General features: G+C 41.6%; 1 protein-coding gene across 1 annotated transcript in view; it reads left to right on the plus strand.

Annotated features, from left to right (window-relative positions):
* LOC126194693 (U2 snRNP-associated SURP motif-containing protein) overlaps positions 1 to 14079 on the plus strand; it is a 183575-nt gene that overhangs the window by 18982 nt on the left and 150514 nt on the right. Inside the window, exon 4 of the mRNA XM_049932917.1 lies at positions 4530 to 4728. Within this exon, the coding sequence (XP_049788874.1) occupies positions 4530 to 4728 (199 nt within the window). The remainder of the gene's footprint in view (positions 1 to 4529; positions 4729 to 14079) is intronic.

A 14079-nucleotide genomic window follows, 5' to 3' on the forward strand; every position in this document is an offset into this window, starting at 1 on the left:
CAGTTTCTCCTGGGCAGTATTCACAGTTTCCCATGTTGCAATCAACTGATGATGGGTTGCAAAGCATATTTTTGCAATGCACTGCTTATAATTGTTTAAGCTGCTGTTTGTAACTGTATTTAGTTTGGCATTTTCTATCATTAATTTTATGTTTTGGTGAGTTGTGCACACGCAGACAGTGGGTGTGCCACTCTGGCCAGCTAATACACAATGTTTTGGTCTCAACTCAGCAAATTTAGAGAAACCTATTTTTATGTTAGGAAACTTGTCTTTAAAATGCTTGTAAGCTTCTTTAAGGTTACACAAAATAAATCTTTTTGATATTTTTGTTTTATTTCCACTTGTTTCTGTAATTGTCACACAATCTTTAATACCTGGCATTGCCCTGCTAACTTCATCATTTTCATAAAATGAATGTACAGTTTTGACAGTTTCTGTTGGTAAACACTTCCCTGGTTTTGGGTTTGGACCTTCCATGAATCCTTTCTCTTTCAAAAATTTTTTGGAGTGCCAAACAATGTAATTAGGAGCATTAGATTCCCTCATTATTTTCCTGACACTCCACTTTTCAGGTAAACTTGTAAGAATCATTAGTTTTTTTGCTCTACTTAAAGAATTTTTAAAGTTTCTTTTAAGATTTTCAATAACGGATTCATCAGTATCAGTATCTGACGAAGTAGTTTCAGGAGCAACAAAAAGTTTACATGTCATTGATGAGATTTTCTTCACTTTTGATTTGGCGTAATGCCTAGATGTTAGTTTTCTCTTGTCAATTGGGGACTCACCTAGTTCTTGAAGTGTTGTGTTAAATGTTTTAACAGCTACTGAAGTTGGAGTGAAGTCAGGGTCTTGGTCTCGGATGATTATCTCTGATCCAGAAGATTCTTCTTCAACACTTTCATCACTGATGGGCTCTGGTGTATTTTTCAATTTGGTTACATATTTCCTACATTTATCACAAATCTTCGCACCACTTGGTATTTGAGGAAATAATTTGGGCATCCATGTCGTGACATTTCTGTTATTTTCTGTCTCTAATAAAATGATTTGACTTCTTCAATGGATTGCAACACTGCACTCTTACAGCACTGCACTTTTTACTTGGTTCCATATTTATACAAAAACCACTTATAAACTGTCCTTCAATGTATAGATTTACTTGAAAATGAACTATTAAATATAATAGATACAGACTGGTCAACACAGAGGTAACAATTCATTTGCACTAAAACCACAGTGCACAACAATGCTGTAGGCACACAAAGCCTTAGAAGGTAACAATGCAGACTATATCATCTCAACAATGGCTCCAGTCTGAATTATTGTACAGACATCAAGCCCTATGTATACGGTCCTCTACTGACGTACTACCTTAAAGGTCAGTTTGGTCAAACTAGGGCCATTAGTGAAAAACACGAGTCCACAATAATTTTTTTTAACAATGAACCCATCATCATCCCATATTTATATTTTTCCGTGTGATTTACAACAGTATGAAGTAGTTATGGATATATTTTGAAAATTTTCAATTATGTACTTTTTGTAAAAAAAAATAAAATTAAATCAAAATATTAATTAGTATTTTGAAAAAGGTAATTAATTAGAAGCTTTGTTTTGTTGTATATCCCTGGGAAGAGCATGCAAAATGCTGCAAAATGACACCTTTCCCAGTTCTCTAGCTCAATTAGGGGAGCTCCTAGGGCAATTTAAAAAAAGTCTGTTCACACATTTTTGGCCAGTTTTTGAAAAGTTTACATGACCATATTTCAGGAATGGTTTGAGGTAAAAAACTGAAATTTGGTATTTTTCTTAGTTTTAGTGCCCACTATAAGTATACCAACTTTCAGCAAAATCTAAGAGGGTGAGGTAACATTTTTATTTAAAGTGTGTTGATTTGACATGGAATGACTCAGGAAACCAATTCCAGTCATCCAAAGACTTGCTGTTACTCTTCATTTTTTGGCAACAGGAGATTTGTTTCAGAGCCTTGTGTATTTATTTCACGTTTTGAAGCAAGCTATATATCAAAAAGTACCTAAACTTTGTGGATTACTGGTTGAAGTCATGAAGGATCATGTAAATGCATCTAAATGAAAAACATTGTTAAATATGTATATTATCAATTATTCATTCTCCATAATGAGTATATGTCATCAAGAATGGTGACTTCTCAGTCTACTTTCACTTTCAGCATTCCATATGAAGAGACAGGAGAATCAACAGTACTTGTTGGTGCCCCTGACTCATCCACACGCACAATTGAAACATACTTTAGTTTAAAAAGTATTGAGTCAGGTGGCACAGTGGTCAGCATCCTGACTTGCATTCTAGAGAACACCACTTCAAATCCCCACCTAACCACCCAGATTTAGGTTTCCCACAATTTCCCTAAATAACTTGATGCAGATGCCAGGAAGGTCCCGTAGGAAAGGGTGCAGCCTATTTCTGTACCCAAACTTTCGCAATCTTCGTAATCCAAGCTTGTGTATTGTCTGTAATGACGGTGCTATTGATGGGGTGTTAAACTCTAATCTTTGTACTGTTTTCTTGTCAAAAATCTAATTTTGTCTGCAGCTAGCCCTCGTTTAGCTTTTGTTTGGTCATTGTCCTCTGTACTTTTGGCAGTATCCTCAGTATGCATGCCACTCCTGGCCATAGAATAGAATAGAATAGGCACCACATTAATAGGTACCCTTTTGCTTCTGCTTTTTACGCTATTGGGAAGCATCATTGTAGCTATTTTGCTTCCCTATCACTCATTTTAATTTCTTTTGTGAGGAGATGATGATGTGGAAAGGCCAGCAACTTCCTCATCTGCATCACCATTTCCTATTGGTAAATCATACAAAGCCAAAATCATTGCTGGCACTTAGAACAGCTGGTGTGAAATTGCTTATGTGCTCTCACAATTACATTACTCCCTCCATTGTGTGAGAGTGATTGATGGGAAGCATATAGTCCTACAGTGCCCTGTTGCTAGTGGGAGTGAATTTTAGACTTGAAAGGATCATTTAGCATTGTGCTGCTGGCTGTCATTGACAGCTGCTACAACTTTTTGCATCCGGATGTTGGCTGTCAAGGTAGTATTTTAGGCAGAAGCATAGTCAAGAACATGGCCGTAAGTTAAATAATTCACAAAAAATACTGAGTTTGTCACAAGTTGAATGCTTACTTGAAGGAACAAAGGGCCTTCCATATGCTTTTGTGGCAGACAGTGCATATTCTTTACAGATGGGTGTTTGCACATTTCCAAACATGTCTGCAACGTGTTGCGAACATTGGCCATGAAGTAGTAGACAGAAACATGGTTTGAAACATTGTTGGAAACTTGTTGCAAACTCAGTTTGAATACGGTGTAAGAGACGTGAATATTTTCTTACTTTTCTTCTTCTTTTTCCTCCCCCCCCCCCCCATTTCAGTTACATATTATTGTGGAGTGTCTCTCTCCTTGTATGTCCCTCATATTTTTTTTAGACGTGTTAGAGTTCACATTTCATTCCATTTTCCTATTGGTTCTTTCCTCACATGCTCACCTGATACTTTTTTAGTAACTGTTACAACAGTCAGTTTTTCCACGTAGGAAAAATATATCTAAAAACAAAGATGATGTGACTTACCAAATGAACGTGTGTGTTTGTGTTTGTTTGTGTGTCTGTCGACCTGCCAGCACTATCATTTGGTAAGTCACATCATCTTTGTTTTTATATATAGCAGACATTATATATATATATATATATATATATATATATATATATATATATATATATATATATATATATATATAACAAAGATGATGTGACTTACCGAACAAAAGTGCTGGCAGGTCGATAGACACACACACACACACACACAAAATTCAAGCTTTCGCAACAAACTGTTGCCTCATCAGGAAAGAGGGAAAGACGAAAGGATGTGGGTTTTAAGGGAGAGGGTAAGGAGTCATTCCAATCCCGGGAGCGGAAAGACTTACCTTAGGGGGAAAAAAGGACAGGTATACACTCGCGCACACACACACATATCCATCCACACATATAATGTCTGCTTGTGTCTGTGTATGTGCGGATGGATATGTGTGTGTTTGTGAGTGTATACCTGTCCTTTTTTCCCCCTAAGGTAAGTCTTTCCGCTCCCGGTATTGGAATGACTCCTTACCCTCTCCCTTAAAACCCACATCCTTTTGTCTTTCCCTCTCCTTCCCTCTTTCCTGATGAAGCAACCGTTGGTTGCAAAAGCTTGAATTTTGTGTGTGTGTTTGTGTTTGTTTGTGTGTCTATCGACATGCCAACACTTTCATTTGGTAAGTTACATCATTTTTGTTTTTAGATATATATTTCCCACATGGATTGTTTTACTTCTGGAGGCATATGCACAGAATGCATAAGAATATAGTACATACTCTTCGCAATCTGGATTGTTATTTATAAATTTAATTAGTATCTTTTCTATGTTGCTGATACAATGCAGTTCTAGAATATACATGAGTTTGCACTATGGAAGTCATTTAATTTGTTATACTTATTGAATTGCAGAGGAAGATACTCGAGAGAAAGGAAAACTGTATAAGCCTCAGTCTAGGTTATCTGAACAGGCTGAAAAATCTTCTACTGCTGAGAGAGCGCAGGAATATGCGAGATTACTTGGGGATCGGAAACCAGACAGACCTGGCAAAAAGAGAGATAGAGAAAAGAAAAAAAGTAATTTGGAACTATTCAAAGAAGAACTAAAACTGTGAGTATAATTGTCACTGTGCCAGAGCTTACACTTTTATTTCATACTGCTTTTTATCGTTCCTGATGATTAACCAATACATGGATGTATATTAATTTTTGTAATCTCTTTTGCTTTATGCGTTTTTCATAACCTGAAAAATTGCATCTGTTTTCAAAATTTTAAAAATGTTAATTTGCATTAATGTTATGCCTACCTTTTTTTCACTCTTTTAAGTTACCAAATTGTTCCTCTTCCCATTCCATGTACTTTTTCCCACAGAAAGCTACTAATTCCAGGAAACTTGCAACAATTTGTAGAAATTCGTTTTAATTGTACTCTGCTGAGTATATGTAGTATTTATTTATCGGTTTCAGTTAATTAAACTGTCATGAACTGGAAGAAAAGTTATAACATGTTGACCAATTTTGGTTTAATTAGTTTCATTACAAGAAATTAATCCTTGCAAGTGAAAAAATTTGGTGGGGTAATTAGTAGTTGATAAGAAATTTTCAATACGTAATCATTGATCTACATTTTTTAATCATACGTAAAACAAAAGTAATGCCACCACTCACATGTAGCAGATTAGCGCGTGGAGCACAGAAACACATAACAGAAAACAGCATTTACACTGGGTTTTGAGCACTAGCTCTGTTTCCCCCCCCCCTCCCCTTCCTTCACCCTGCCCCCTCCCTCCCTATCCTCCCTCCTTCCCCATTGCCACCTCCTTTCCCCCTCTCGGTGTTCCGATTTATGTCGCCATGGCTATCCACCTGGTTTCCTGTATTGGTTGCAATTCCATCCATTTTGCGTGTTTTTTCATCTGTTTAGGTCCCCATTTGAGGTTTGACCTCACTTCAAAATTTCCTGTTTTTAGTGTGAGCCATATGGGGAAGAAGTCCCTCCCTAGCATCTACGGTGTGGATTCCTCTCCTCCCCCCTCCCTTTCCGTCCCCTCTCCCTTCCCCACTGTAGGTCCCTTACACCCTGCTACGTCACCAGCGTGTGTAGCCAGTCTGTGTGGTGGGGCTGTTACATGCTCATGTGGCTGAGCCCCTGACAACACAAGGATCACACTACTGATACCTGAGCTGTTCCCTCCCCATATATGCCAAGGAGTGGTTGCTTATCATCGTGGAGCATCAGTACTCCCAGCAATAGCCACCATGCCAGACGGCCCTTGGTGTGGCTGGGTGGTGCCTGTGGGGAGAGCCCCTGGTCGGAGTTGGTGGTATCAGTGTGGATGCTTGGCTCATGAAGTGTATCAAGCTGCAAAAATCTGGCTGTCCTCAAATGGCCGTCTCTTTGAATGGTGAAGAATCCTTGTATGCTGTTTTGTACGATCCGGCAACCTTCCTCTCCCTGGCTACACCATGGGAGGAGGGCCAGGCTTGCCATCTTGGGATGAAACCCTTTTCCCATTACCTTGTCTGTACTTGGATGGATGGGGACTCATTCACTGCCACAAAGCCATTGTTTTTTGTGGAAAATTTCGAGGAAATGGAGTCTCTTAGTAGAATGCGGTCAAGCTCCCTGGTGATCAGAGCTGCTTCTGCCACCCAATCAGCAGCTCTTCATGCCTGTGATCGTCTTCGCAGTTTCCCGTTGTCTATCACTCCGTACCAGTCTATGAATATGGTCCACAGACTAATTTTTCATAGGGACCTCATCCTGCAAACTGATGAACTCGGGGCTAATCTGGAGCAGTGTGGTGGTCATTTGTTCGATGTGTGCAGAAGGATTGCAAAGACAACCGCACTGATACTGGCACCTTCATTCTGGCTTCTGAGGGGGATACCCTCCCAGAGAAGATCAATGTTATGTGCTAAAGATGTGATGTGAAACTGTACATCCCTCCACCTATGCGGTGCTTTAGGTGCTTGCATTTTGGGCATATGTTTTCCTGCTGTAAGGCGGACCCTTTGTGTGGAGACTGTGGCCACTCACTCCATGAGAGAAGCCCTTGTGTTCCACCATCTGTGTGTGTAAATTGTGCTGACTGCCACTCCCGTCACTCGCCGGATTGCCTGGCTTACAAGAGAAAAAATAAGATCCAAGAATACAAGTCTCTGGATTACATGTCTTATGCTGAGTCTCGCCAAAAATGTGAGAAACTCCATCCAGTGTCACTATCTTCAACTTTTGCCTCTGTTACTTCCTTTCCTCCTCCTCCTCCTCCCCCCTTGTTCTTACCCCAGCACCGTCCCACTCTCCCCTCTCCATCCCTTGCAGTTCACACGGCCTCCCATCAAGGAACTGCTTCCCCTTCCCAGCCGAAGAAGTGCCTTCCTTCTTCGGCATCTGCCGGTGATCAAGCTCCCTCCCAGGACCCCTCTCCCTGGTGTGTCTCAGGCCAGTTACCACCACTCAGCCATGAGGCACACCATCTGGGGGCCCCAAGGTTGCCCGTTCTGTTTTAGTTCCAGATCTTGCAGAAGCCTGTACTCCCCCTGTGCCTTGCCCTCCTCTGCCTCAGATAGAGAAGAAGGAGAAGAAGAAGAAACATAAATCCCAAGACAAGTGCCCCCTGAGGTGCCATCTCCCCCCTCGCAACCTGAGTCTGATATCTTATTTATGGATGTCACACCAGCCTTGTCAGTGACAACTACTGATGGAGTGACCTGACCTCTTTCTCGGCTTCTTCGTGTCTACCTTGGACTCCCGCCACATGATCATCCAGTGGAATTGCAACTGATACTATGGTCACCTACCGGAAATGCAATGTCTTGTCTCCTCTTATTCTGCGTTCTGTCTAGTTCTTTAAGAAACGCATTCTATGATGACTACTCTCCAACTTTTTGTGGTTATCGGGCATTCTGTCAGAACCGTGCTGGCCCCGGGGTAGCATCTGGTGGGGTCTGCACTTTGGTTCGCTCCGATGTCATTAGTGACTGGATCCCCCTACGTACCACCTTGGAAGCAATAGCAGTTAGAGTGCAAACGACTCTGGCAATCAGCATTTGCAATGTCTACCTCCCCCCAGGTAGACCACTTTCTTACATTGCACTGCCTATCTTAATCCAGCAACTTCCATCCCCATTTCTCCTCCTTGGGTACTTCAACACCCACCATTCACTGTGGGGCAGTGTCACTTCAATGGGTAGGGGTATCCTACTTGACCAACTTACCACGGACCTCGATTTGTGTCTCCTCAATGATGGTTCCCCTACCCATTTCAGTGTCGCTCATGGCACCTCTACTGCTATTGGTCTCATGATCTCCTCCCCTGCACTCGTGGCTTCCCTACATTGGTCATCCCATGATGACTTTGTGACAGTGACCACTTCGTGGTGATTCTATCATTCCCCTGCTGCTGCCAGGCAGGTAGGCCCCCATGTTGGGCATTCTGCTGTCCACTTTGCACTGCTGACCCCCTATCCATAGGTCCCCCTCATCATCGGCCAGTACCATGGTGGACCAAGGATGTTGCAGTCGCTGTCCAGGACCACTGTTAGCCACTGCAGTGATTTAAGCGGCATCCTTCACAGACCATCCTCCTCACATTTAAGCGTTTCCGTGCTAAGGCTCATTACTTGATTAAACGGAGTAAAAAAGCAATACTGGGAGCCCCATGTTTCCTCCCTGGGACGTATGCCTCTTCATCGCAGGTTTGGTCAGAGTTCCGTAGCCTTCTGGGCTGCCAGCGACAGTCAACTGTCCAGGGTCAGAACCTCCAAGGTGCTCTATGCACTGATCCATTGGTCCTTGCAGAACACTTCGCGACACACTTTGTGACAGCATTGTCATCCTCTTCCTACCCTACTACATTTCCCCGTCAAACTCAAAGACACCCCCCTCTGTTTCATTCTGCACCATGTTGAGCCCTATAATGCACCCTTTGCTGAATGGGAATTGGTGCAGGCTCTTAGCTCTTCGTGAGACACAGCCCAGGGCCCGATTCCATCCACAACCAGATGATCCAACACTTGGACATTCCGCAGAGGCAGCAGCTTCTCAGGGTCTTCAACCACATTTGGCTCACGGATGCTTTTTCTGTCTCAATGGCAAGGCAGTATAGTTATCCCCAGCCTTAAGCCCTGGAAAAAACCCAACATCTCTTGACAGCTACCGCCCAATTAGCCTTATGAATGTACTTCGTAAACTGCTCAAAAGGATGGTCAACTTCAGATTATGTTGGGTGCTCGAATCTCTGGGCCTTTTGTCCCTGTACCAGAGTGGCTTCCGGGCAGGGCGACCTCCAACCGTCCCTTTACTGCAATTGGAATCAGCCATCCGACAGGCTTTTACTCACCTCCAGCACTTTGTTGAGGTCTTCTTCAACTACATAAGGTGTATGACTTGGCATGGCGCCATCACATTTTAGTTAACCTCCATGACTGGGGCTTCTGTGGTCCCCTTCCAATTTATATCCGTGTGTTTTTATCTTACCAGCTCTTCCGTTTCCGAGTTGATACATCGCTCAGTGCCTCTCAGATTCAGGAGAATGGTATCCCACAGGGTTCTGTGCTAAATGTCACACTTTTCCTCATTGCCATCAATGGGCTTGCGACCTCTGTTGGGCCTCTGGTTACCCCGGCGTTGTACGTCGACGATTTTTGCATATGGTGCAGCTCCCATTCCATAGCATCTACTGAGTGCCAGCTCCAAGGCGCCATTCGGCGGGCCTCTGCGTGGGCCACCGCTCGTGGCTTCCAGTTGTCTCCCTACAAAATGCGGGTTATGCATTTTAGTCATTGGGCCACAGAACTATGTTTAGGCAACCAGCTCCTCAATGTTGCAGCACAGTCCCGTTTCTTGAGCCTTATTTTTGATAACAAGCTGACATGACTGCGCCACATTTGCCACCTAAAGACTACATGTATGCGCAAACTTAATACTCTCCACCTCCTGGCTCACACATCTTGGGATGCAGATCATTCCACTCTTCTCCATCTTTACTGTGGTCTGGTCTTGTCCAGACTAGATTATGGTAGTCAGGTATATGGCTCAGCAGCTCCTTCCACTTTGAAACTCATTGAACCTGTCCATCCTTGTGGGGTACATCTCGCTATTGGTGCCTTTTGTACTAGTCCTGTTGATAGTCTCCTCACAGAAGTGGGGATTCCCCCTGCACACACCCGACAGAGCCATCTCCTTGTTTCTTACACAATTGCCATTTGCCAGTTCTCTGACCATCCTCTGTAGCCTGTGCTCTTCACCAATGAGGGATGTCTCCCTCCTAACACCCGTCCAGTGGTGGGATTGCCAGTTGGCATGCTTCTCACTTCCCCCTGTCAGGATCTCCACCTCCATTCATTGGACTGCACCCCATGTCTTTCCTTCCATAACCCCCCACCCCCCTCACCTTGGATGGTACCTAGACCATGGACTAGGACTGATCTATTCCAGGGTCGTAATGTCTCTGTCACTTTTATGATTTTACGGTGCCTTGTCTGTACCACCCTTGCAGAGTTCCAGGGTGCCACCATCTTTTACACTGATGGTTCCAAGACTATTGATAAGGTGGGATATGCTTTCACATCTCCTACCGACTTCGAGCACCGTTTATTGCCGGGGTCATGTAGTGTGTTCACAGCAGAGCTTCTAGCCATTCACAGGGCCCTCCTTGTTTCTTAGGCCTCCCTCCACAGTGTTTTAATTTGTTCAGACTCCATGAGCAGCCTGCAGGCTATCGACCGAAGTATTCTCGTCACCCTTTGGACTCTGCTATCCCTGCCCTTCAGCATGCCACCTGTTCAGTTATCTTTCTCTGGGTCCCAAGTCATGTGAGCGTCCCAGGGAATTAATTAGATGACCATTTGGCTAGAGAAGCAGATACTTAACCCCCATTTCCTTTCATGATTCCAGCTGCAGATATGCAGATCTATATTAAATATCTCTTTGCTCAATAGTGGAATGCCATCTGGAGTGCTACTGCTCATAGTAATAAACACCGCACAATCAAGAAGTGTACTGCAGTTTGGCACTCCTCTTTCTGCTCCTCTTGGAAGGAGTCCACTGTTTTGTGCCATTTACGCATTGGTCATATCTGGCTCACCCATTGTTTACTCCTAGGTAACGACCCACACCCACAATGTGCTTGTGGAGCCAGACTGATGATATCTCTCATACTGGTGGAATGTCCCCTTCTTTCAGCCCTTCGTGTTAAGCATAGTCTTCCCGATTCCTTAAATTTAATATTAGGAGACAATCCATGGATGGTTGAACTGGTCCTCAGTTTCCTCCATGAAAGTGGTTTTTATTTCCGGATATAAGGTTCTCCTTCAGTCTTGGAGTAGGAGCACGTTGGTTGTGGTTTTGACTTCTTTCTTCCGTCTGTGACCCCATGACCAGTTTTTAGATTTGGTCTCACCTACTGTACCTTTACTGTGTGTGTGTGTGTGTGTGTGTGTGTGTAATGTTCATTATCTTATAATCTGACTCCCATAATTGGATCTGTCCACTTTTAGCAGACCCTCTTTCTTCTGTAACTCACTTCGGAGTCGCGGAACTGATGACCTCCCTGTTTGGTCCCATATCTCCTCTCAATTAATCAATCTGTTTATTGCAATAGCGCGCGCGCGCACACACACACACACACACACACACACACACACACACACATACAGATGTCCTAACACACACTCCTGTGGCCGTGGCAAGACATTAATTATTCTTCACTTCAGTATTTAGAACAGATCACAAAGCAGTAAATATTGTGATGCAAAAAATAGTATCTTAACAAATTTTGCGATAATGCTAAAAGGTGATATGTTTGTTTTTGTATGTTGCAACCTTTTCTTTCTTTACTCCCTCAGTCCCTCCCACCAGCTTAATATCTTATGGTTAAGGTCGTGCTGCTTCTTCTAAATGCAGTTTCAGTTAAATTACCTCTTATTCTTTCACTATTTCAAAAAAATCTTCTTGAAGTCCTCCTTTCTCAAAGTGCTGCATACAGTCTAAATCCTTCCATAGCGTTTGTTAATGTAACTAGTAACTGTAAATCTTGAAGCTGTATCATTTTATGGATTTCCTTTAATTTATATGATTTAAACTTACTCTCCTAAAACATCACCGTAAATTATTTAGAGTGTATATTATGAGATACTTGCATAGATGGCATACTTTGCTAAAACATCACTGTAAATTCTTTAGGAAGTATATTAGGATACACTTGGATAGACAAGATACTGCAGTCTTCAAAAAATGAAGGACATATGAATAATGCGTGGAAGACTGCAGAATCTTGAGGATATGAGTCTCTACCTGTTGGACTACAATGATCAGGAACACACTACGAAAGATGGCATGACTGGAGTGGAACTCTTAAAAGGCCAAATCCATGAATGTAAAAAAGAACAACACAATAAATGGACATCTATGAGTGTGCAATTAAAAAATTCAGTGATTGTAGATGCATATTTAATTATATATGTTTTTCCAACACAGTTCAATACTTAAATATGTATTTACACATTTTTTTGACATTGCTGTGTTGCTTTACCAGTAGTATATTCTCCTCCATCGAGCTCAGCTCGCGCCTACCAGGTGTGCCTGTACAGTTTTCTTTGGCACCAGTTATATATGGTGGTACCAAATCAAATCAAAAATTACGAAAGTTCATTGGAAGACGTGTGGAAAAAAGGATTAGCCCTCAAATACTAAAACTTGGAGATAAGTGTTGCCATCTGTTGCTGGAACTATCAGAATTGACATTGGCAACACTTATCTCTAAGCTTTTATGTTTGAGGGTTAGCCCATTTTTTTGTGCGTGTCTTCATTTATTATATTAAACAGATTTTCTTAGTTCATCCTTCAGTTATCAACTACAAATGTTGTCAGAGCGAACTGCTGCTTAGTTATTTTTTTGTACATGGTGTGGTATCCACTATTTTTTAATGTCAAAACTCCTTATTCCCTGACAAGTGTTAGGAAAGACAAGCCACATCATACCCTCTATGGGAAATTAGTAATTGTAAGTGGAGCTGTCCCTGAATAAATTTTAATGGACATCTGAGATTTTGATACATATATAAAAAATTGTAGCTTTGTGACAATGTATGCATTAAGTTTGAATCAGATGTAAACACAGAAGTTCAAATCCTGTACATTTATTAATGCGATTGTTTTACAATGTATTGTCTGTACTAGGCATACAAAATATTTTACTGAGACTGGCTTTTATTGTGGAAAAAACTTTGTAAGAATTGTTCTTACGATAAGTTTACATTACTATGATATGTTTCAGAATACTCCTGTGGCCAAAAATATCATATTTCAACACCACCTGAAAATTTCTTTTCAGCACCGTTCATCCTTATGCCTCGTGCTGTCATTACATTTTTGATTCACCTGCTTTGTGTTACATTTTCCTAAACGTGGCATTTTGCACCTAGACAGAAGTAGTAAGTGACAGGAATAAATCATAGGACTGAGTGGGGATTGGACCATTGACATCTGGAATTGCAGCCTTTCATTTATTAGTTGGCTATAATGCTAGCTCAATCTCTCATTAATTGCAGATTAATCCTATCCTCCACTGATACCTGAATGCTGTTCTGGTGCTGGATCCATGTGGTACAATGAAAATACTTTTGTACAATTTTCTGTTGCATGATTGGTTGTTGCATTGGAAAGCCATTGGAATTTTACCTAGTTTTACACAATCTATGGATTATCACTAGCAGACGTCATCTGCGTTTGTTGACTTTTTACAAAATCAATTTTCACATTGCAAGAATTATGTTCCTAACGTTTGCTACACCAATTCTTGTTTGTAGCTAGTTAGTTTTATCCACTTTCAATACTGATTGCAATGCTACCCAGCTTGCAGTTGCTCTCATGCACACACTTTCATTGTAGTAGCCAAGTCTCTGTCAGCTTCAGCAATTGGCATGTTTAATTATTATTGTTTGTACAGCTTTGCAGCAGTTACAGAATAAACAAAAATATTGCAAATTAAGGAGAAGAAATTGTGAAATAGAAGCACAGGATGCATTCAAGGTGGAATATTTTTCAGGAAGTGTAAGCTACTGTCTGCTTCAGCAAGAGCTGGAGAAAGAGCAGTTTGTCAGTATTTGTTCCCTTCTGCTGACAAATAATTCCCTACCTCTACAACAGACTCAGAGTTAGAGCATATCCCCCCTTGCCTTCCCATTTCCGTGTGTTTTATCTTTTTTGAAAGCCTATTAAATCATTAATTATATAAATCACAAAGAAGTAGAACATCAGCTATTTCCACCCTTTAAAATGCCATCTGTTGAAAGAATAATAATCAATCATTTGATTTGACTTATCCATTCATATTACACAATTATCTAAGTTTCCTACTCCAAAACAGCAATTGCAAGAAACAATGTAAGTAACCAGCGAAAGTAATATGGGACACAACACAGTAAGACAGTATACAGAATGATGTTTTAAGTTACA

The sequence above is a fragment of the Schistocerca nitens genome, chromosome 1, assembly GCF_023898315.1.
Source record: "Schistocerca nitens isolate TAMUIC-IGC-003100 chromosome 1, iqSchNite1.1, whole genome shotgun sequence".
Classification (NCBI taxonomy): Eukaryota; Metazoa; Arthropoda; class Insecta; order Orthoptera; family Acrididae; genus Schistocerca; species Schistocerca nitens.